General features: G+C 52.6%; 1 protein-coding gene across 4 annotated transcripts in view; it reads right to left on the bottom strand.

Moving 5' to 3' along the window:
• Positions 1-22,526, bottom strand: part of SCAPER (S-phase cyclin A associated protein in the ER) — a 163,725-nt gene that overhangs the window by 17,813 nt on the left and 123,386 nt on the right. For all 4 annotated transcript variants that reach the window (XM_045573439.1, XM_045573438.1, XM_045573440.1 and 1 more), the window contains 4 exons: positions 16,708-16,934; positions 15,399-15,554; positions 7,846-8,083; positions 5,415-5,564 (listed from right to left, as the gene is read on the bottom strand). In XM_045573439.1, the coding sequence (XP_045429395.1) occupies positions 5,415-5,564; positions 7,846-8,083; positions 15,399-15,554; positions 16,708-16,934 (771 nt within the window). The remainder of the gene's footprint in view (positions 1-5,414; positions 5,565-7,845; positions 8,084-15,398; positions 15,555-16,707; positions 16,935-22,526) is intronic.

Here is a 22,526-nt window from a genome sequence, read left to right as displayed (position 1 = left end):
CTGTCTTACTGGGGTGTCCGGAGTCTGAGAGGCGGGGGTCCGGTGACGGGGGACGGCCGATCTGTACAACACGTGACAAATGACGGCAGGCACGGTGTGACTCCGGGAGGCGGCCGGTGTCAGGGAGCTACGATGCAGGGCGAGACCGCCGAGCGGCAGCTGCCCGCCGAGCATCCCTACGTCTGTCCCCCTTACTCCCCACACACCTGGTGCCGTGGCTGCGGGGCCCTGCTTCACAGGTGAGCAGACCGAGGCTCTGCGCTCGGCAGCCCTGCCAAGGTCACGGTGTGGACAGCAGAGGGCGTTCGTTCCCAGCCGCTCACTCAGAGCCCACGCTCTTGTCCTCTGCGGCACCGGACATTTGCTCCGTCCAGGATCCAGCCAAACTGCAGCTGCGGACCGGCTCAGGGTGTGACGCCGCAGGCCCTGAGCTGCTGCCGTCCACAGGCAGGAAGGTCTCTGGGGCAGGCAGAACGCCCCTTTCTCACCAGGTACCCCGAGGGTAAGGGGGTTCTGCGCAGTGAAAAGGGCACCCGATGTGCTCACCAGAGATGAGGGAAGTGAGAAGCGTCCTCTCTTTGGATGTGGTGACCTGGGTGACTCGCTGCCGCCAGCCGGGTCGCTCACTAAAAGGCTTAGCATAAATGTTTAAGCAAAACTTCATTTTTTAATTAGGAAATGGATCGTGCAACGGGTTAAATGTTGCTTTTGAGGGGGAGAACCCGTATTTTTCTCCGTGCTGTAATACTGAGAGTAACTCCAAAATGGTTATGTTGTTGAAATTCCTAGGCTCATCCTCAGACGTGACATTCAGAAGAGGAGCGTGTGTGTGTCCCTCAGAGAGAGGACAGCCGGGACGCCGGATGCCAGCGTGGCAGCTACAGAGCAGAGGCCTGGGACCTGGGTCCCCTTAACCCACAGAGCACTCCATTCATGGGGGCCGGGCTGGGGGGTGTATAGTGGGTGTGACTGAGGACTGTCCTTTGAGAACAAACAGGGAGGATGTCTGAGCAGGACGCGGCTGCACCAAAAGCCCGGAGCTGGAACCTGGAACCGGCTGGAGAGCTGCGCTGGGAACATAGCTCAGCTTCCTGAGCCCCGACAGCGCCCGCTGGGAGCACCCTGCTCTCGTTGGCAGGGCCACGGCGGAGGGGAGGACAGCAGACAGAGTTTAGGGATGACCAGCCAATGAGTGTTTGGGTTTTTACTAAATCACCAACTCCCACAAGACCTGGGACAGGCAGGTCACGGCTCGGGCCGCTCTCCCCAGGAGCCCGCAGCCCGCGGACGGCTACACGAGGGCATGAACTGCTCTACCACTGCAGACAGGGACGAGGGCCAAGGACCCTTCCCCTCAGCTCTCAGGAGAGACTCGGGCCCTGGCCTCGGCAGTCTCTAGATCTTTCCAAACAAAGAGCCGGTCCCTAACGGCAATGAACGGGCAACGGTGCTTACTACTCCCCACACGGCAATAGGCAGGCGGTCCGATCACCTGTCACGCAGTCAATCCAATTATCAGGGCACTTTTAATCATCCCATATAAAATGCAAATGAGGCGAAGGGCCCGCAGCACATGCTAATTGTGTTCATTAGCATAATTAAATGGATGGATGCTTCTGCTGTGACCCAACGTTTTCATTAGAGACGCGCCCCTTCGGAGGATGGCTGCCCCCCGCCGGGCGGTCTGCGGGAGTCGCCCTGGGCTTTGGGGCTTGGGCAACCAGCTCACAGGCTGACCGGGCGTCGGTCCTTCCCGCAGAGCCGTGAGCTGACAGCACCGCGTGGGCCTGGCTCCCGGGGATCGTCCGGCACCACCCACGTTCTCAAACCTGTTTCTATTGTGGCAAATACACACAACGTGAAACCACTCTGACCACGTTAAGTCCACAGGTCAGGGGCGTTAAGTAGATCCACGATATTGTGCAGCCATCACCGTTATCCATCTCCGGGACCGTCTACCTCCGAGCTGAGCCAGAGCTCCAGCCCCAGAGGGAGGCGCTTCTGGAGGTCACGCAGCGGGTGGGCTCCAGGCTTGTGTCCTGGCCTGTGGTCCCTCTGCTGCTCGTGAGGCACGCACTCAGCTTCCAGGACCTGTGTGGCTCGGGGGCCAGGCACTCAGATGTCCGGAAGTTTCCAGGCAGCAAGGACTCGCAGTGTGGCAGCGTCTCAATGCTGGGGTACCCCCCCCTCCCCCCTGCCATCCCCAACCCCCGCCCCCCCCCCCCCCCCCCCCGCCCGGGTGCACATCAGGATCACCAGCAGGTGGGGCTGTGGAACCTGACTTCCTTAACCAACATGAAATGAGATGAGCCATACACAGGGTGGGCCTGGAATCTAGTCCTGGGCTCAGTGGTTCTTACGTAAGGTGACCAGACGTCCCGATTTTTAACAATTTGTCCCGCAGCGTTTTAAAAAAAAGTTAAGATTGGGACTTTTTAAAAACGCTGCAGGACACGGGACAAATTGTTAAAAAATCGGGACTGTCCCGAGCGGGACGTCTGGTTACCTTATTCTTACGTCATCTCAGGGCTGGCCTCACCTCAGAACTCAGCTCCTCACTGTCCACGAGGCAGGATAATTCCTGCACTTACAGCCACGCTCAAGGGCTAAGGGGGTCGCGGAGCAGCAGAGGGGAATAATCTATAAAGAAGTCTACAGATACCAGGGATTATGCTCACAAACAGCATTGCATAAGGCCCGGTGTCTCAGTGTTTGACAATTACTGTTGCTTATATTTCTGATTTCGGCTTTATTTTTATCCTATTCTTTCTTCTCAGAGATTGTCGTGTTTCAGTCACTGCCTTGGAGCTGAGGTGACTTATCTGCCCTTCCCTGGATCAGACGTGGATGTCAGGTGGGCAGTCAGGCCTGGGAGGCAAGGGGTTGACACGGATGCCTGGCTTTTCCCGCCTTTCGGGTTTCTTCCTCACAGCGTGCTCACTCTCAACAATTACCCGCAAACAGCACCTGCCCAGCACCAGGCTTCTGCCCGTGTCGCTCATCTAACCTGTGTGTTCCTGTTCCCGCGTGCTCAAGCGGCCGGTTGTCACGTACCACCTGCAAACACCAGCACCACGACCCCATTTGCTATCCTGTCTGCCGAGCCCAGAGACTCAAAGCAGGTGCGTCACCTGCAGGAGAAGGTTCGTCCGTGACCAGCATCGGCAGGAAAACTCCCGGGAAGCCCACACAATTCGGAGTTCCTGGCTCTTCACCACAGAGCTGGGTGAGCAGAGCTGGAACGACCCCTCAACTCGGCTGCCACGAGGAAACCGCCTGTGCAGTGGGGTCGGGACCTGAAGGGGGAGCGCTCAGCACCACCCAACAGCAACCACACGCCCTGCAGGTCCAGCAGGAAGTGTCTCTACCACAGCAGCAAGAGGATGGGGTTTCCTCCTCGCCCAGCCACGCACCAGCCAATGGGAACCTTGCAACGCGGCCAAACCTTGCAATGCGTCACCACCACGAGCGCTCCCTCTCCGCCAAATGGACTTTTCTTTAAAGCACCCTCCGGTCTCCTCCCTCTCCTCATTGGTTTTCTGGACTTCCCTGTAGAATCTTTTGCTACGGCATGCTTATCCAGAATTGCAATTATTTGCTATTCCCAAATAAACGCATTTAAAAATATTTTTCTCATTGATTTCAGAGAGGAAGGGAGAGAGAGAATATCAATGATGTTCAAATGAAATCTTGCTCAAAAATCAAGCAATCAACACAACTAACTAAAGAAGGAAGAGAGAGAGAACATCATAGAAACATCCATGATGAGAGACAATCATCGATCAGCTGCCTCCTGCACACCCCCTACTGGATATTGAGCTTGCAACCCAGGCATATGCCCTTGACCGGAATTGAACCCGGGACCCTTCAATCTGCAGGTTGACACTCTATCCACTGAGCCAAACCAGCTAGGGCTAAACACATTGTTGCAGATAAAATAACTAGCAGTTTTATTTTTAAGGTCCATAGGACTGAGCTTTCTGCTGTAGAACTGGACTCAGCAAATACTGTCACACACATATCACTCGCCTCTGTAAGTGCGGAGGGAGTCATGGCAACAGATGGTGAACAACCTAACACAGGACACTGTTCCGTCAGCCACGGGCTGTCTACACAAGATACAGCCACTCAGACGTTAAAAATGCCCTTGTAAAGAATGGTTCTGCTATAGGGTAAGTGTCTAAAGCAGGACATGAGCGCATGTACCACGTGACCGCAGCTATGTAACTATGTCCACAGAGGGGTGACGGGTGGCGGAAAGGTGTGACCTTCCGTGATCTGATGAAGAAGATAGAGAGCCGAAACCGGTGTGGCTCAGTGGACAGAGCGTCGGCCTGCAGACTGAAGGGTCCCAGGTTCGAGTCCGGTCAAGGGCATGTACCTTGGTTACGGGCGCATCCCCAGTAGGGGGTGTGCAGGAGGCAGCTGATCGATGCTTCTCTCATCAATGTTTCTAACTCTCTATCCTTCTCTCTTCCTCTCTATAAAAAGTCAATAAAATATATATTAAAAAAAAAAGATAAAGCCGAAGCCGATTTGGCTCAGTGGTAGAGCGTCGGTCTGCGGACTGGGGGGTCCCAGGTTCGATTCCGGTCAGGGGCATGTACATTGGTTGCGGGCACATCCTCAGTAGGGGGTGTGCAAGAGGCATCTGGTCGATGTTGCTCTCTCGTCGGTGTTTCTAGCTCTCTATCTCTCTCCCTTCCTCTCTGTAAAAAAATTAATAAAATATATTTAATTTAAAAAAAAGATAGAGAAATGAGGTTGTCAGGAATCGCTATTTGATATGTTATTTATGCCACATCCTGGTTTCAAAAATAAAGTGAAATACGGCGCTTTATTATTTTTTCACAACTTCTGTAACACCAATCTCCCAGCTCTGTGAAGCAGCAGAATCCTACTTGCAAATGAAATCTTGCTCAGAAACCAAGTAATCGACACAATTCAAAGCAAAACTACGCAGGAGCCTGGCTCAGGCCCTCTCCAGCACCATCAGGCGGGCAGCCGCTAACTCGGGGCGGGGAGGGGGGGGGGACGAGGGAGAGAACCAGGCCCAGGAGCCCTACCACTGGCTGGGTACTGGCTCGCAGTGCCCAATACAAAGAGGCTCTCTACCTCGTCACCACAGGAAGGCTCCGGAGAGCACCGGAATCCACACGGTAAGAGAGCAGCTGCTGCCGAGTGGCTTAGAGTATTTTATTAAAATATGCTAATGGTGCAGCTCTGCCAAGAGGCCCTGTTAATCCAATGCTCATCCGATCCCTTTGGAGAGAAGTCAGACTTCCCCACCCCGGGGCTGCTGGAGGCCCTCGCCCAGGCCAAACCAGAGGGGTCCCGGCGGCCAGCCTGCCTTCTCTCACCCAACACCTCACTCCCGGGCGGGGAGCGGCCTCGGGAGCTCCTGGGCCTCCTACCTGGTTGTCCGGGTGGTTGACGGTGAAGTAGCCCACGCAGACGATGACCTCGTGGAGCAGGCTCTCGCAGGACACGTGGCTGCAGTGGCCCAGGAGAGAGCTGGCGATGTGCCGGAATGCAAGGGACAGGCCCTCTGCCCCTACAATGGACTGGCAAAGGCAGGAGCAGTCAGCGCGCCCCCCCCACGGGAGCCAGGCTGCCGGCCACGGTGAGACCAGCCGCGCCCAGCAGCCCCCTCGGGGGCTCTGTGCTAACAAGTGACTAATAAATGCAGGTGTGACCTGAAAACGGACAGAGGATGGAGCACAGCAGACCAAATGCCTGCTTGATATACCAAGTGGATCAAGACACCTAAAGTAGGGCTATTTCTTCTGTTTTTAGGAAGTTATTTTTATTTCAGTATTTTTAAAATATTTGTATTATTTTTATTTTTTTAAACATATTTTATTGATTTTACACAAAGAGGAATTGAGAGGGATAGAGAGTTAGAAACGTCGATGAGAGAGAAACATTGACTAGCTGCCTCTTGCACACCTCCCACTGAGACCACGCAACCAAGGTACGTGCCTTTGACCGGAATCGAACCTGGGACCCTTCAGTCCGCGGGCCGATGCTCTAGCCCACATGTGTCAAACACAAGGCCCACGGGCCAAATCCGTCCCGCCAGGCCTTGCAATGTGGCCCGCACTGCGCTGTCATCACTGTACTCCGCTGCGTTTCCATCACAATGACAGTTTATGACTGTTCAGTAAACCATTCGGCCCGCGATTTAGGCTGGATTTTAGATTTTGGCCCCTTCTCTGATTGAGTTCGACACCCCTACTCTAGCCACTGAGCCAAACCGGTTTCGGCTAGGAAGTTATTTTTTCTCATTGTATAAATCGTCTGTGAAAAATGTGGAAAAATATAAAAATATGAAAAACCGCCTGTAAATCTACCATTTAGCTAACTTCCAATGCTTTTTATTCCTGGAAAAACATTTTCTTGTACACAGGGATAAAAATATTATCCTAATTATTCACTTAGGTTCAAACAGAAAGGAAATATAAATAACTAGTCATTAGTGCCAGAACTGGTTTGGTTCAGTGGATAGAGCGTCGGCCTGTGAACTGAAAGGTCCCGGGTTCGATTCCGGTCAAGGGCATGTACCTGGGTTGCAGGCACATCCCCAGTGCGGGGGGAGGGGGGGGAGAGGGGTGCAGGAGGCAGTTAATGGATGTTTCTCTCTCATCGATGTTTCTAACTCTCTATCCCTCTCTCTTCCTCTCTGTGAAAAAATCAATAAAATATATTTAACAAAAATAAATAAATAAAATAAAAAATAACTAGTCATTAGTCAAGTACTCAGCTCTATAAACCCAAGGCTCCCAGAGGAATGTAAAACACCCAACCATCACCCCCTGACCCCCAACCCCGGCCCAGCCCCGAGGCGTGCAGGGCGGTGGGCACTTGGGGGAGCGGGGCTGCCTGCATGGCATGGACTTCTATTTAATAAACATGTCAGACAGACAGAGTGACAGGAGGGCAAAGGGGACAGCGAGCCGGCAGAGAAGGCTCTCGGCCCACCCCGAGGGAAGCCGTGCTGGCTGCGGGGAAGGGGCGGCTTGTGATGGGTCGAGGCGGCTGGAGGCAGGCCGGTGCGTGGTGGCTCGGCTCGGAGGGTGGCGAGCAGCCTGTGACACACAACCACGGCTGATGTGGGAGCGCCCCTGTCTCGGTGTCGCCGCCGGGAGACAAAGCGTTTCCAGCCCCAGGGAGCCCGGGAGGCTCTGCCCTCTAAATCACGCCGTGACACCCTCCCGCTCGGCCGCGTTTAATTAGCTGCGTCCAGCGCGCCGCGACCCCGCGCCCTCCGTTTAACCTTCGCTGGTAAGTGCGGGTCAGGGGGCGCCAAGTTGGAATATAAAAATTAAACCAATTTTTCAAGGAGCCTATATTTCCTCTTTGGCCAGAATTAACTGCCTCGTCAGTACGTTGATTTGTTTCCTGAGACCACCTTCAATTGTAAAAAGTGTCAGGCCGGACGATATACAGTGTCCGGGACCTCGGGGCCATCTGTGCCAACATGAATTCCGAGGGGAGCCGCGCTCTGCGCTGGAGGGATCGAGACATCCTGACAGCCTTACTAGTATACAATTAAATGGGAGCGGGAAAACATCCTAATGAAATAGGAGGCTCACACAACAGCACACGGCTTGGCAGCTGGGACGCTGAACTTCCCTCGCATGTGACTTAACGCAGGCCGTGTTGGTCCGTGTTTCTTGAGGGCCTACTGTGTGCTGGCTCGCCGAGCCCTCCGTGGAGCCCTCAGACGGGCGAGTGAGCGCTTTATGGCGGCTTATCCCTCACGCCGCGTCCGGGAGCCCTCACCTCCTGTCTACACGGGGCATGACGGGCAGACGGTCACCGACGCCAGCCAGTGCTCCGTACCTGGAAGGCGGGCAGGTCGAGGGCGGCGAAGCTGTTGAAGAAGCGCAGGCTCTGGATGGCCACCTGCACGGTGTTCTGGGAGTAGCTCTCCTTGGGGCTGGCGGCGCCGGGGTCCGCGATGGCGCCGTGGAACAGGATGCAGTACAGCATGTGCAGCACGCCGGCGAGGTCCGTGGCCTGCAGGGCCGCCGTCAGCCCCGTGAGGTCCTGGCGGTTGCTGTCGAATATGCCGTGCGACCTGACGGAGAGACAGCCGGCCTTACCTCTGCCTCCGGGACGGAGCACGCACGCTCACCGGCCGCATGGAGAAGTCACGGGCGCCGAGGGCACACCATTCGAGGTGGCGACAGGGAGCAGAACCCTCGAGGCAGCTGACACTGAGCACCCGCGGCCAGGGCCGAGGCCGGAGTCGGGGCGACCCTCCTCTGTTTAGGCTCTGGGTCTGGACAGAGGCCATGAGCACGGCTGGGGCTCAGACCAAACCAGCATGGCTTCTTGGCACGCACCACGGGGACCCTCGGGAGCAGCTCTGGGCAGCAGAGGCCTCACAGCCAGGCTGTGCCAGGACCCTGTGGTGGGCAGTTTCCTCATTAAGAAGCAGGAAGGGCCGAAACTGGTTTGGCTCAATGGATAGAGCTTCAGCCTGTGGACTCAAGAGTCCCAGGTTCGATTCCGGGCAAGGGCATGTACCTTGGTTGTGGGCACATCCCCAGTGGGGAGTGTGCAGGAGGCAGTTGACCAATCTCTCTCTCTCATCGATGTTTCTAGCTCTCTCTCTCTCCCCCTTCCTCTCTGTAAAAAATCAATTTTATACACACACACAGAAGTAGGAGGGCAGGGCCAGATGCCCGAACCAGCAGCCTGGATAAGCATCACGCCAACGACAAGGAAGTCCGCTGAGCAGGAGGGGGGCTTGGGGGTGGGGGAGCCAGGAGCCAGTGCTGGGAAATGAACCCCCGGAGCCAACGGGAAGCCAGCTGGGCACACCCGCCTCACTCCTCAGCTCAGATCCCAGAAGCACCGACGGACCACGAACCTGCAGTGTTAGTGCCCACGGCTGCCCATCCTTCACTGCCCCTACCCCCGGGAGACGGCACCCAGAAGGCTCCCCGAGGAGGCACCTCCGGGACCCAGTGACCACGTGGCCTGCTCTAGGTCACACAGATGTGCCGGTGGCACGTGCAGGGGACTCCCAAGAAGGCCCTCTTCTTTGCCCTCCGTGTCCCCTCCCCTGATGCCGAGTCTCGGACGGACGACTGGACACTGTCAAACAGCACAAGGTGAAATGCAGCCATGCACCATTGCAGAGAAACACTTTCTAGCTACGGGTCTCAGTGAAAACAAAAAGGTAAGAAGTCGCATCTGTTCGTCACGGGCACCTCAGAACCTTGCACGCTGTCAGTGTGTCCGTCGCCCTCCCCCCTCCCCCTGCCCCCGCCAGAGAGGTGGGGTCAGACCCCGACGGGATACGGAGCAGGGACTAATGCGTCTGGGTTTACTATAAGGTTCCAACCAGGGGTATGTGTTTGTTTAGCACCGAAGGCCTCCGGGAGCCAGTGACAAGCAGAGACATTCCTCCCCGAAGCCTTGGGCTGAGTGACATTACGCTGCTGAAGGCCTGCTGCTGCCAACGAGAGGGCTGCCCTCCCCGCGCCCCCCCCCCCCCGCCCCCACTGCTGGCGCTGGTTTTAAAGGGACCGTCGGCACGTCCACATGCAGATAGTCAGGAGTATGGCTTTAACACGTAAGGTGCCTGCATACCTAGACTTTCCAAGAATTTCTCAAACGACATGAATTCACTGCTATGACTTTTTTCAAAAGAATAAGAAGAAAAAAAAAGTCAGTAAAGTCATCAGAATGTGTCCCCCTCTCCCTACCCCATTCCATTATTTAGGGAAACCCTGACCATGGATCATAAAGAAACACACCCCAACATCTTCAGCCACATTCTTCTGAAAATCTCAGCGTGTAATATACAACATTTCAGATCTGATTTTTTAGGTTTTCCATGTATTTTTAAAAGAAAACTTTATGCCTGATACGAATGAGACCCTTTACCTTTTTTATTATAAACATTCAGGCTTAGCCGAAACCGGTTTGGCTCAGCGGTAGAGCGTCAGTCTGTGGACTGAAAGGTCCCAGGTTCGATTCCGGTCAGGGGCATGTACGTTGGTTGCGGGCACATCCCCAGTAGGAGGTGTGCAAGAGGCAGCTGGTTGATGATTCTCATCGATGTTTCTAGCTCTCTATCTCTCTCCCTTCCTCTCTGTAAAAAATCAATAAAATATATATTTAAAAATAAACAAAAAACAAAAAATACTCAGGCTTAAAGGGAAAGCCCTGGGCCAAAGAGGGGGCTGACTGCACCCACACGTCTTCGGGGGGCGTCCCAGGCACAGGAGGCAGGGAAGGAGGTGCAGAGGGAGGGGAGGAAGAGGCCCGGACGAGGACAGGGATCAGAAGTTGGGGGTTTTCTGAGTGGGACAGGAGCCCTTGGAGGACATGAAGCAGGCGAGCGGAGCAGCATCACCTGATGGTTAAAAAGTAGAGGGGCCGAAACCGGTGTGGCTCAGTGGATAGAGCGTCAGCCTGCGGACTGAAAGGTCCCAGGTTTGATTCCGGTCAAGGGCATGGACCTTGGTTGTGGGCACATCCCCAATATATGTGCAAGAGGCAGGTGACCGATGATTCTCTCTCATTGAGGTTTCTAACTCTCTCTCTCTCTCTTCCATCAGCGATCCTGCTTTAACTGGTTGGGCCCTCACACCATGGCAGCGCCCTATGGACTGCCTTCCCTTCTAGCTTACAAGGTCCTGGAGGGCAGGACAGATGTCGGAGTCACTTCTGGGTTCCCCACGCCTCGCTCGGGGCTTGGCACAGAGAAGCGCTACATAAATATTTACTTAATGAATGAATGAATAATTCGGGCAGGCGGAGTTACGGTTTACCTTTGCCCGAACAAACGGTTTTCAAGCACCCTTACACACTTGAGAGGCGCTCATCGATCCCCACAGAATGAATGGGCTAACTTAAAACCATTCCTCTTTTTTTACGACAGGTTTCCAGTGATCTTGGGTAGAACCCGTTTTGTTACCGTGGCTGATGGATATGGAGATGAAAACCACAAATACAGGCAATGACAAACATTTTTGTGTGAAAATATTCCAGAACTCAGAACAGTCTTTACCAGCTGATTAGAACCTCCACGACCGAGTGATAGATGGACCCCCCCTTCCTCCAGTTGATGGACAGATATAAACCCCACCTGCGGCCAGACATTCCTGAGCTCTGAACCAATCAGCACCTGCCAAATACCCTAAGCCCCCAGATTCCTAGGTCCCTAGGTCCCTAACCACCAATCAGCGTGTGCTGAGTGCCCTAAGCCCCGCCCACTATCCTTAAAGGTGCTTGTACCCCGGCCCTCCCTCACTCCCTCCACTCTCTGTGGAAGTAGCCAGCAGGGGCACTCTTCCCTCCAATCAAGCCTGTGTCCTGCCGAAACCGGTTTGGCTCAGTGGTAGAGCGTCGGTCTGCGGAATGAAAGGTCCCAGGTTCAGTTCCGGTCAAGGGCATGAACATTGGTTGCGGGCACATCCCTAGTGTGGGGTGTGCAGGAGACAGCTGGTTGACGTCTCTCTCTCATCGATGTTGCTAGCTCTCTCTCTTTCTCTCTCCCCTCCCTTCCTCTCTATAAAAAAATCAATAAAATATATTTAAAAAAAAAAAAAAAAGCAAAAAAAAGCCTGTGTCCTGCCATCCTGGTCTCTGCACTTCTCTATTTAATCTAGGGGTGTCGAACTCAATCAGAGAAGGGGGCAAAATCTAAAATCCAGCCTAAATCGCGGGCCGAATGGTTTACTGAACAGTCATAAACTGTCATTGTGATGGAAATGCAGCGGAGTGCAGTGATGACAGCGCTGTTCGGGCCACATTGCAAGGCCTGGCGGGACGGATTTGGCCCGCGGGCCTTGTGTTTGACACATGTGATTTAATCGATCACCGAGCACCCCTGCTCCCGCCCTCGCTGGGGAGCCCCTGCCGCTGAGTCTGGAAATGCCTCCCACTAAGGGGCAGGCCGTGGGGGCTGCAGCTCACATTGCTCAGGCTTCTGGTCCTGCCGGTGGCTCGGGAGCCGGCACCAGGGGCCGCAGTGACACTGCTGGGATCTGGAAACTATTTTCTCCTCTTGCACCGAGAAGGGAGAGCTCGTGTGGCGCAGGCAGAGACAGGCGATTCTGAAGGCCCTCTTATGGAGGGCTGAGTTTTGTGTAAGTGACGAAGGGTAGTAATTTGCGAACGACTCACTAGTAAAATTTTGGAGGAATCCTAACGCAAAACCAGTCCTTTTTTGAGAAGATCCCAATTTCCGTGTTTTTTTTTTCTTTTAAATATATTTTATTGATTTTTTACAGAGAGGAAGGGAGAGAGATAGAGCTAGAAACATTGATGAGAGAATCACCGATCAGCTGCCTCTTGCACACCCCCCACTGGGGATGTGCCCGCAACCAAGGTCCATACCCTTGACCGGAATCAAATCCACAGACCGACGCTCTATCCACTGAGCCAAACCGGTTTCGGCCCAATTTCCGTTTTTACTTAAATGCAAGCTCCTTGTTCACACTAAGCAGCCTCTCTCTCTTGCCCTGAGCAGCATTAGCTGAGCACATTCTGACACCCGGGCGGCCTCAGAGAGCCGGGCAGAGGAGGAGATTAAGGGCACAATGGCAGCGGCTCAGGCCCACCTGCTAACTGCCCTCCCCCAGGCGGCCACCAGCAGAGCCGGGTTCACTGCGGCCTGTGCTCTCCGGGCTTTAATTGTCTGGGGGGCGGCCCGCCACCCCCCTCCCGCCCGCCCAGGAGGCCGGCAGCCAGGAGGCCTGGCTCCCCTCCGTCCCTGGGTCCTGCTGTGGCTCCTGAGCCCACACAGGCGCAGCCACACTCGCTCCGGACACGGCTGTGACCTCGCTGACACTGTGTCACACACGTGACCAAGTGCTTTCCACAGGCTGCTGCATCACAGTTAGGATATAATTTCCATAAAGAGGGGGAAGCCGAAACCAGTGTGGCTCAGTGGATAGAGCGTCAGCCTGCGGACTGAAAGATCCCAGGTTCGATTCTGGTCAAGGGCATGGACCTTGGTTGCGGGTACATTTCCAGTGGGGGTGTGCAGGAGGCAGCTGATCGATGATTCTCTGTCATTGATGTTTCTAACCCTGCCTCCCTCTCCCTTCCTCTCTGTAAAAAAATCAATAAAACATATTAAAAAAATATATATAATTTCCATAAAGAGGGGGAAGTAGGACCGCATGGTCCGTAAGCACTAGAGGCAATGGTGGCGCCAGAAAACGCCGGGGAGTAAAAGAGGAGGGAACAGCATCGGGGTCACGGCTAAGACATTCCTGGGAAATTTAAATCAGGAACCACCGGGACCCTTTTTGCTAGAATCATCTGCTTCTGCGGCAAGGCTTACTAATCGAAATTTGCTGAGTAATTGAGTTTGGAGAAGAGAATTAGGTTGGGCAAAATGCGTTAGGAAATCTTAAAAACCGCCAAGCATCAATCACTAATTTATTTAAAAATCCAGTTGCATTAAGTACATCGAAACAATTGTACTTCTCTCTGCACGCACGCACACACATACATACACACACATACACTGGTTTTACATATAAACTCACACTGAAACTTCGGTCTGCGTGGATAAGCAACCCTTAGGCGTGTCTGGGAGACGCGTGGGAAACGCTTACGCTGCCTAAGCTTGGACTATCCCATCTGCCACTCAAAAATTTCAAATCAGACCCTGGAGTCATTCTGGATTCCTCCCTAGGGCCCCTCTCCTCCCTCGTAGTCCAAGCCAGGCACGTCCCTCTCGCTCACTCCGTCTCCGCAGCCCCCTTCCCCTCCCCCCAGTCCTGCCACTGCGAGGCTCCTGCCACCCGGGTACTGGTGCGTGTCTCAGGGCCGGGCGCCTGAGCAGAAACACGGTCCTGTCGCCCCTCTGGGACAATCCAGTCCCCAGGGCGTCCCCCCTCCCGTCAGCCTCCCGGCGGCCTCCCAGGGATCACAGGATGGGGCTCACTCAGCACCTCACCGGCCACCCCCTCGAGACGAGACAGTGTGAGCACACAGAGAGCCAGGGTCAGGGGGTCCTCAGGGGAAGGGACGGCACAGGGCGAGGGGGTGGCACACAGCCTGTGTGTGGTGTGTGGCGCCCGCTCTCCGGTCACAGACCCACAGACGGTCCTGCGTGCCCTCGGCTCAGGACGGGAGCAGCCCGATAGAACACGGGCTTCTTGACCCTCAGTCCTCTCTCCACGGCGATGTGACTGGGGGCGGGGGTGGGGGTGGGGGTGAGCTTAGGGGTCCTGGGCTCAGCACAAGAAATGCCGAGAAGGTCCCTTTTAGAAAACAATTCAATTTCTTAAGGTACTCTGAAGATAGTCAGTGGCATTCTGTGTACACTGAATACGGATGGATCATATTTCTTTAAGTGTGTCGACTTTAGAAGTTTCAATAATTAGTTTTATTCTTTTTTTTTAAAATTAATTTCAGAGAGAGGAAGGGAGAGGGAGAGAGAGGAACATCAATGATGAGAGAGAATCATGGATCGGCTGCCTCCTGCACACCCCCCGAGCCCACAACTCAGGCCTGTGCCCTGACCGGGAATTGAACTGTAACCTTCTAGTTTAGGGGTGTCGAACTCAATCAGAGAAGGGGCCAAAATCTAAAATCCAGCCTAAATCACGGGCCGAATGGTTTACTGAACAGTCATAAACTGTCATTGTGATGGAAACGCAGCGGAGTGCAGTGATGACAGCGCGGTGCGGGCCACATTGCAAGGCCTGGCGGGACGGATTTGGCCCGCGGGCCTTGTGTTTGACACATGTGTTCTAGTTCATAGGTCGACGCTCAACCGCTGAGCAATAATTAGTTTTATTCTTGAAAAACCCCTAAAAAATACTTTGTTTGCAGTGCTGCTTGTGATTTAATTGTAAGGAAATGATTCTACTGAAAGTCCTCTGCATACCGGGAGGCAAGTCCCATGGCCACTGGGAAGGCTGGGCCACTCTCAGGAGGTGGGGGTGGGGTTCCTGGGCCCCCAGAGGAGAGGGCACGGGTGGCATCTAGAGGCCCAGGCAACCCCGAAGACAGTCCTGCCCCCTGGGTCACGTGTGACTTCAGGGAGCTGCTGGCTTTGGACGGTCCTTCCCTTATTCACGGATCCCGGGGAATACGGGGCCAAGGGAAGAACAAACACCCCTTGTGGCTGTGAGCCGGGCTGTGCCGGGCTTAGGCCCTGCCTGTCGGGGCGTGGCTTTGCTGCTGATGCTCTGACTCCCCTGCATCCGGCTCTCCCCCCGCCCCACCCCGCCCCCGGTCTTTCCCACCAACGAGTCACATTTAAGACCCCCAGTTCGTACGGGAAGCCAGGGAGGACGGAGCAGGACCATACGGACCCAGATGACCACTGGCCCCCCAGGAAATGACCCAAACTCCCCAGATGTCAGAGCAGTCTCCCAGGTTCGGCCCGGACGGACCCCGGAGCCACCTACCTGCCGGTGTGCGCCCAGCACAGCGTGCAGGCTCCCTGCAGGAGGCTGGCGGCGTGCTGCAGGAGCGAGGCCAGCCGCGGGTTCTCGTCCACGGGGCCTTGCACGGACAGGAAGCAGCCGCCCAGCTTGTGGATCAGGCCGATGCTCACCATGTAGCTGCAAGGGCGAGAAGTGTTACCCTCACCTTCCCTGCCCGGCCCGCCTGACCGAGCAGGAGCTTGGTGCTCACACAGCAAGCAAACAACACACATCCGAGTAACACCCGCCTGCTTCCTGCAAGGAGCTCAGGTGAGAGAACAAAAACCTGGAGGACAGCGCCACCTACTGGAAGACAAAAGAAGGACTTGTAATGATAACCTGCTCCACCTTTGAGTCACACAGGGCCTTCTTTCTGCGCACCTCCTCACCTGCAGGGCTGCAAAGACCCCCCAACACCTCCCACAACACCGGTGCTGCACATGGCTGTTCACATGTGCACCCGATAACAGACAGAGGTGACCTGGGATGGGAGGATGCTCAGGAACCCTTGTTGGAAAGAGCTGATAGCAAGAACGTTATAAAACCTTGGACACAACGTATTCACACATTAAAATATCTAAAGAGCCAAAACCGGTTTGGCTCAGTGGATCGAGAACCGACCTGCAGACTGAAAGGTCCCAGGTTCGATTCCGGTCAAGGGCACATACGCTGGTTGCGGGCACATCCCCAGTGGGGGGCGTGCAGGAGGCAGCTGGTTGATGTTTCTCTCTCATCGATATTTCTTTTCTTTTCTTTTTAAAAAAAATATATTTTATTGATTTTACACAGAGAGGAATTGAGAGGGACAGAGAGTTAGAAACGTCGATGAGAAACACCGACCAGCTGCCTCTTGCACACGCCCCACTGGGGATGTGCCCGCAACCAAGGTACATGCCCTTGACCGGAATCGAACCCGGAACCTTTCAGTCTGCAGGCCGACGCTCTATCCACTGAGCCAAACCAGTCCCGGCTCTCATCGATATTTCTAACTCTCTATCTCTCTCCCTTCCTCTCTGTAAAAAAAAAAAAAAAAAAAAAAAATCAACAAAATATATTTAAAATAAAATAAAATTTAAAAAATATCTAAACAGCAAGAATGACAGATGAGCACCTGCTACAGTCCCCCCCTTGACACGTGTTCCTTCTCTCTGCACAATGTCACGTGTCCTCTACCGGGAGCAAGAGGGTGGGTTTGCGGGAACCACTGCCATCACGCAGGCCCGAAGGTTTAAATTAGCTACACTTTTTCTTAAAACAAAGAAGGGGGTAGTTTAAAATCTCGCAGCTTTACCTGATGAGGTCCTGAATGCGACTGTGGAAGGCTTGGGAGAGCTGGTTTTCCGTGTCTTTCGCCGAGGTCTGCGGTGTGGCTGGTCGGCTGTTTCCCACTGGTCGGTTGGCAAGCAGGCAGCCAAACACCACAGAGCTGACTTTGAGAAGACCAGCTGTCAAGCCTTCACACACTTGCTTGTTTGTATTTCTTCCCAGAGTAGCATTATTTTCATCTGGGACATAGACCTAGAAGGAAATAAATACAGTCATTATGTTTCAATAGAATCATCAAAAATGGACAGAGATGATGTGAAAAATTTCTGGAATCATAAATAATTAAAAAATATATATTTTTATTGTTGTTTTTTTTTTTTACAGAGAGGAAGGGAGAGAGATAGAGAGCAAGAAACGTCGATGAGAGAGAAACACCGACCAGCTGCCTCTTGCACACCCCCAATGAGAGAGAAACTCTGACCAGCTGCCTCTTGCACACCCCCTACCGGGGATGTGCCCGCAACCAACGTATATGCCCCTGACCGGAATCGAACCTGGGACCTTTCAGTCCGCAGACCGATGCTCTACCACTGAGCCAAACTGGTTTCGGTTGGAATCATAAATAATTTTGAAATTCTAAACTTGGCTATCTGAATGTGCGAATGTTGGTTGTGAAGTAAGATTGCTGAATTCAAATCTCAACTTTGCCGTCGCTAGCTGCTTGACTTTGAGAAGATCTACCTCCAATCTTCAGTTTTTTTCATTTGTAAAACAGGGGTAACAAGCCGAAATCGGTTTGGCTCAGTGGATACAGCATTGGCCTCTGCGGACTAAAGGGTCCCGGGTTCGATTCCGGTCAAGGGCATGTACCTTGGTTGCGGGCACATCCCCAGTAGGGGGTGTGCAAGAGGCAGCTGATCGATGTCTCTCTCTCGTCGATGTTTCTAACTCTCTATCTCTCTCCCTTCCACTCTGTACAAAATCAATAAAATATATTAAAAAACAAACAAAACAACAACAAAAAACCCAAAAAAACAAAACAAAACAGGAGTAACAACAGTACCTACATCACAGGGTTTCTGTGAGGATGAGACGAACTAGCACTCGTAAATGTTTAGCTCATGTGTTCAATAAATATTACTTATTAATTTGAATAAATTATATTAAAATATGTATGAAATAAAAAATAAGCCAATTGGTAAACTGACAGCAGCATCAAAGCTAAATTCCTCTATTAGGATGATATTTATAGGTCTTATGACAAAATGGCAAAATAGTTTTTCTTAACACACTGGGTCATATTCAGATCTCTGTAACTAACGGCACCATATGTGACACTCACGTTACCCTTATTATTTAGACACACTTGCCTTACGCTCCTCTGAAGTTATTAACTACAAATCAGTGTCACTGCTTATGCTCAAAATGAGAACATCAAGTATCAAGAAGAGCTGGGCCGCGGTGGCTAGGTGGTTGACCGTAGACCTATCAACCAAGAGGTCATGGTTCGATTCCCAGTCAGAGCACAGGTTGCGGAGGGACGTGAAAATTAGTCACAGGTCAAACACTACCTTTCTGATGTCTCTTCCACTAAAAAAAAAAAAAAAAAAAAAAAAAAAGGTATTCTTGGTTGAAGGACAAGAAAATATTATATTTAGCCGAGACTGGTTTGGCTCAATGGATAGAGTGTCGGCTTGGGGACCGAGGGGTCCCGGGTTCGATTCGATCAAGGGCATGTACCTTGGTTGCGGGCATGTCCCTGGTGGGGGGTGTGCAGGAGGCAGCTGATTGATGACTCTCTCTCATCGATGTTTCTGGCTCTCTATCTCTCTCCCTTCCTCTCTGTACAAAATCAATAAAATGTATTAAAAAAAAAAAGAAAATATTATATTTAGGTTTGCTGGGATAATTCTGGGTGAAATATACGTATTATTTGGACACTAGTGTCCTGGTGCGCGGATTCTGCACACTGAAAGGTAGGTAATTGGAAGGTAGAGGGTGGGTGGGACTGGGTGACAAGGGGTTGGAAACACCCTGGAGCCAACCTCTTGTGGCCCCTTCCTGGCCGGCCACACCCATGGCTTGAGGGGCGCCTGTGGAGTGAGTGGGGTCCCTCAGCCTGCCCTGGGGGGACCAGGCCCAAACTGGCTCTCTGACATCCCCAAGGGGTCCCGCAGTACAAGAGGGCACTCTGCAAAGTTGCTGTCGTCCAGGTTGTGGAATGCAAACATAAGTGTGCAGTAACCCAGATTCGGGGAGACAGCGCCCCAGAAACAATATATAACCCACGGCCCCGTGAGGAATTGGGCTCCCCCGCTCTCTGGTTTCGGGGTGTGTCATGCGAGAACTACTGCTGCCAAGCTGCAGCTCCTGTGTTGAGTGTCTGCCCCCTGGTGGTCGGTGCATCTCATAGTGACCAGTTGGGCGGTCGGACACTTAGCACATTATTAGCCTTTTATATAGATAGATTGTAAATGTCACTTCTTTATCTGCCCTCTCCAAATAAGATCAATGTAAAGTAAATCGAGTATAAATATATATGTTAATCCTCACCTACGGAGTGAGGATATTTTTTCCATTGATTTTTTTAGAGAGAGTGGGAATGGAGGAGACAAAGAGGAAAAACATTGATATACGAGAGACACACTGATTGGCTGCCTCCCCCACACCCCCCAGCTGGGGGTGAGGATTGAACCTGCAACCTGGGTACACGTGCCCTCGACTAGGAATCCAACGCAAGACCCTCTGGTGCACAGCCAAGTGCTCTAACCACTGTGGACACTGGCCAGGCCAAATCAGACATATTTTTATACTCATATTCTCTGTCCATAACTGATAGCTTTTTTTTTTTTTTTTTTTTTAAATCATCACTTGAGGGTATTTTTTCCATTGATTTTTAGAGAAAGTGGAGGGAGAGGGAAAGACTGGGAGAAATACCGATGTGAGAAAAAGCCATGGATGGGTTGCCTCCTGCACACGTCCTGACCAGGCCTCAGGTTGGGGAGGAGCCTGCTACTGAGGTACGTGCCCTTGACTGGAATCGAACCCGGGACTTGTCAGTCCCGCAGGCCGATGCTCTATCCACTGAGCCACACCGGGAAGGGCTAACTCACTGTTTTATAAACACCATTTTGGCTGTTTCACATAAAAACAGATCGAAAAGCTTCTCTGACAACCTGGCAGTCAGACAAGGCCCTTGCGGCCTCAGGCTGCTCAGGTCTGGGTGAGCCGGGGCCTGGGCCGGGCCGTCCTTTCCTTCTCATCATGACTCCTGTTCCCAACCGTCTAAGTGAGTCTCACCCTCAACTCAATCACATCATCCTGGCTTTCCACACTTTTTTCCTTTTTTCCTGATTTACTCATTTAGTGTTGATTCTTACCGCTGAAAATGGAGTTTTCTTTTGCTTATTTCCTCCAGGAAAGAATTTCAAAAGTAGCTGAATTTGTTCTAGGAGGAGCTTGTCTTTAGTGAAACTAAAAGTCCTTTCTTTCTTTAAAAAAAAAAATATTTTATGAGGAAGAGAGGGACAGAGAGTCAGAAACATCGACCAGCTGCCTCCTGCACACCCCCGACTGGGGATGTGCCCGCAACCAAGGTACATGCCCTTGACCGAAATCAAAGTCGGGACGCTTCAGTTTGCAGGCCAATGCTCTATCCACTGAGCCACACCGGTTCTGGCTAAAAGTCCTTTCTAATCTTCAAAACGAGATTTGAGATGAGGAACCTTAAGGAGAAGGTTTTGCCCTGTGCAGGGTCTCTGCCCAGCTGGTATCGGGGTCACCTGCAGGGGGTGAGAACCCCGTGCTTGTGGGACACTGAACGGTGACACGCAACCCAGCTCTGTGTGCGCACAGACTAGTGCTTGAGTTTGCACTTCCGGCCACCCAGCTGCCAGGAGGGGCCTTAAAAAAAAAAAAAAAAAAAAAATATATATATATATATATACATATATATATTTATTGATTTTTTTACAGAGAGGAAGGGAGAGGGACAGAGTCAGAACCATCGACGAAAGAGGATCACGGATCAACTGCCTCTTGCACGCCTCCTACTGGGGATGTGCCCACAACCAAGGTACATGCCCTTGACAGGAATCGAACCCAGGACCCCTCAGTCTGCAGACCGACGCTCTATCCACTGAGCCACACCGGTTTCGGCCAGGAGGGGCCTTTGGGGAAGGCGTGCAAGCCCCCTCCTCCCCGCAGCCCAGGCCCCGGCCTATTGCACACCTGGCCTCCCTGAGTCTGGAGCACATCCCCTCCGGGTGGGTGGTCTGCGGAGGGCCTGCCTGTGCCCTTCCCAGCAGGCCCTGCGGCTAAGCTCAGGCCTGGGGGAAACACAGCTCTGAGCATGGGCTTCTGGGACCCGCCTCGGGCAGAATGCAGCACCACAGCCTCTGTCTGCGGACAAAGGGATTCCCTTCGCAGATTTACGCAGAGCACACTGGTACCGTCACTGTCTTACCCTCAGTGTGCCAGCAAACCACAACTTGGTTTCGCGTGTGTATGTGTTCTTATCACGCAATCTTCCCTTTCCATCTTTTTTATTTCTCCATCTTCTGCCGAAGGGAACAGTGATCCAAAGGAGCCATCGGAATTGAAGGGCTGCGCACTTATTCCAAACCCATTCCGAGGAGAAACCCAATATTTATGGGACCAGGCCCCCGAGGCAAAGTGTTTTAGCAAAATTAAATTAAAGTCAGCACGGCTTTTAAAAGACAAGCTCACATTCTCCCCGTGCCCCCCCCCCCCCCCCCCCACTGCCTCCTACCGCCAAAGTGGTTTCAGGAACATTCTGAAGTCCTTTTTGCAATGCGGAAAGATGCTTTTATTAGCGGTATAAATCCATCCTCGGTAACACGATGCCATGAGAGAGAAAATTACCTTGGTAGTCAGGGGTAATTCTACCCAACGGAGTTTTAGCCCTGTGAGGTCGGGTCTGCTGGTTCTTAGCTGGACGGCATGTTTGCAACAGTCAGAAGAGGAGTTAAGTTCACGGAGAGCCAGCGAGACTGGCTGTTTAGAAAGCTCCTGCCGAGATGCTCAGAGTTCAGGGGGGAAGGAAGGACGCGCAGAGGTCCTGACCGCGGACACAGCCTGCACTGTGGCCACTGTTTTTTTTAAACTTATTTTTAATTTTTAAAATTTTAAAATTTTTATTTATTTACGTGACGGATATTAACCAGGATGGCCTCCAGGGCTTGGAAGTATCAAAGAAACCTGATTGGGAATGGCTAGTAAGTTTTCAATATTGTCTTTGTAAAATTTCTACAAACAATACTAAAGAGGATATAATATTTTATCCCAAATGTCGCTATCCTTTTAAACATATTTAGTATGCCTTCCAGTCTGCTTATATATTTTATGTGGCCGAAGTCCTGAATAATATATTATAATTTTTGCAAACTTTATGGCACATGCTTAGCAGTCACAATGGTTTCAAATGTCTTTGCCACATTGCTGAATCAGATTCTTCCGCTGGGGTTTCCTCTGGCGCAGTACAAGCCCCCAAGCTCACAACCCAACGGGGCCTCCCACCCTGTGCCCTGCCCATCGCCTCTCTAGCGGCTATACCCCTCCTGGTTCTCCCCCTGAACTCTCTTCCCAGGCGGCCCCGTGACCCGTCCCACTTCTCTGGGGTTCTCCCTATTCCACCACACCGAAGCCTCTACACACCTCTTCCCTCTCTCTCTCTCCTTTAAAAAAAATATATTTTATTGATTTTTTTACAGAGAGGGAGAGAGAGGGATAGAGACTTAGAAACATCAACGAGAGAGAATCATCGATCAGCTGCCTCTTGCACACCCCCTACTGGGGATGTGCCTGCAACCAAGGTTCATGTCC

This window comes from Pipistrellus kuhlii, unplaced genomic scaffold (assembly GCF_014108245.1).
Source record: "Pipistrellus kuhlii isolate mPipKuh1 unplaced genomic scaffold, mPipKuh1.p scaffold_m20_p_50, whole genome shotgun sequence".
NCBI classification, from domain to species: domain Eukaryota; kingdom Metazoa; phylum Chordata; class Mammalia; order Chiroptera; family Vespertilionidae; genus Pipistrellus; species Pipistrellus kuhlii.
This window is presented reverse-complemented; position numbering and strand designations above follow the sequence as displayed.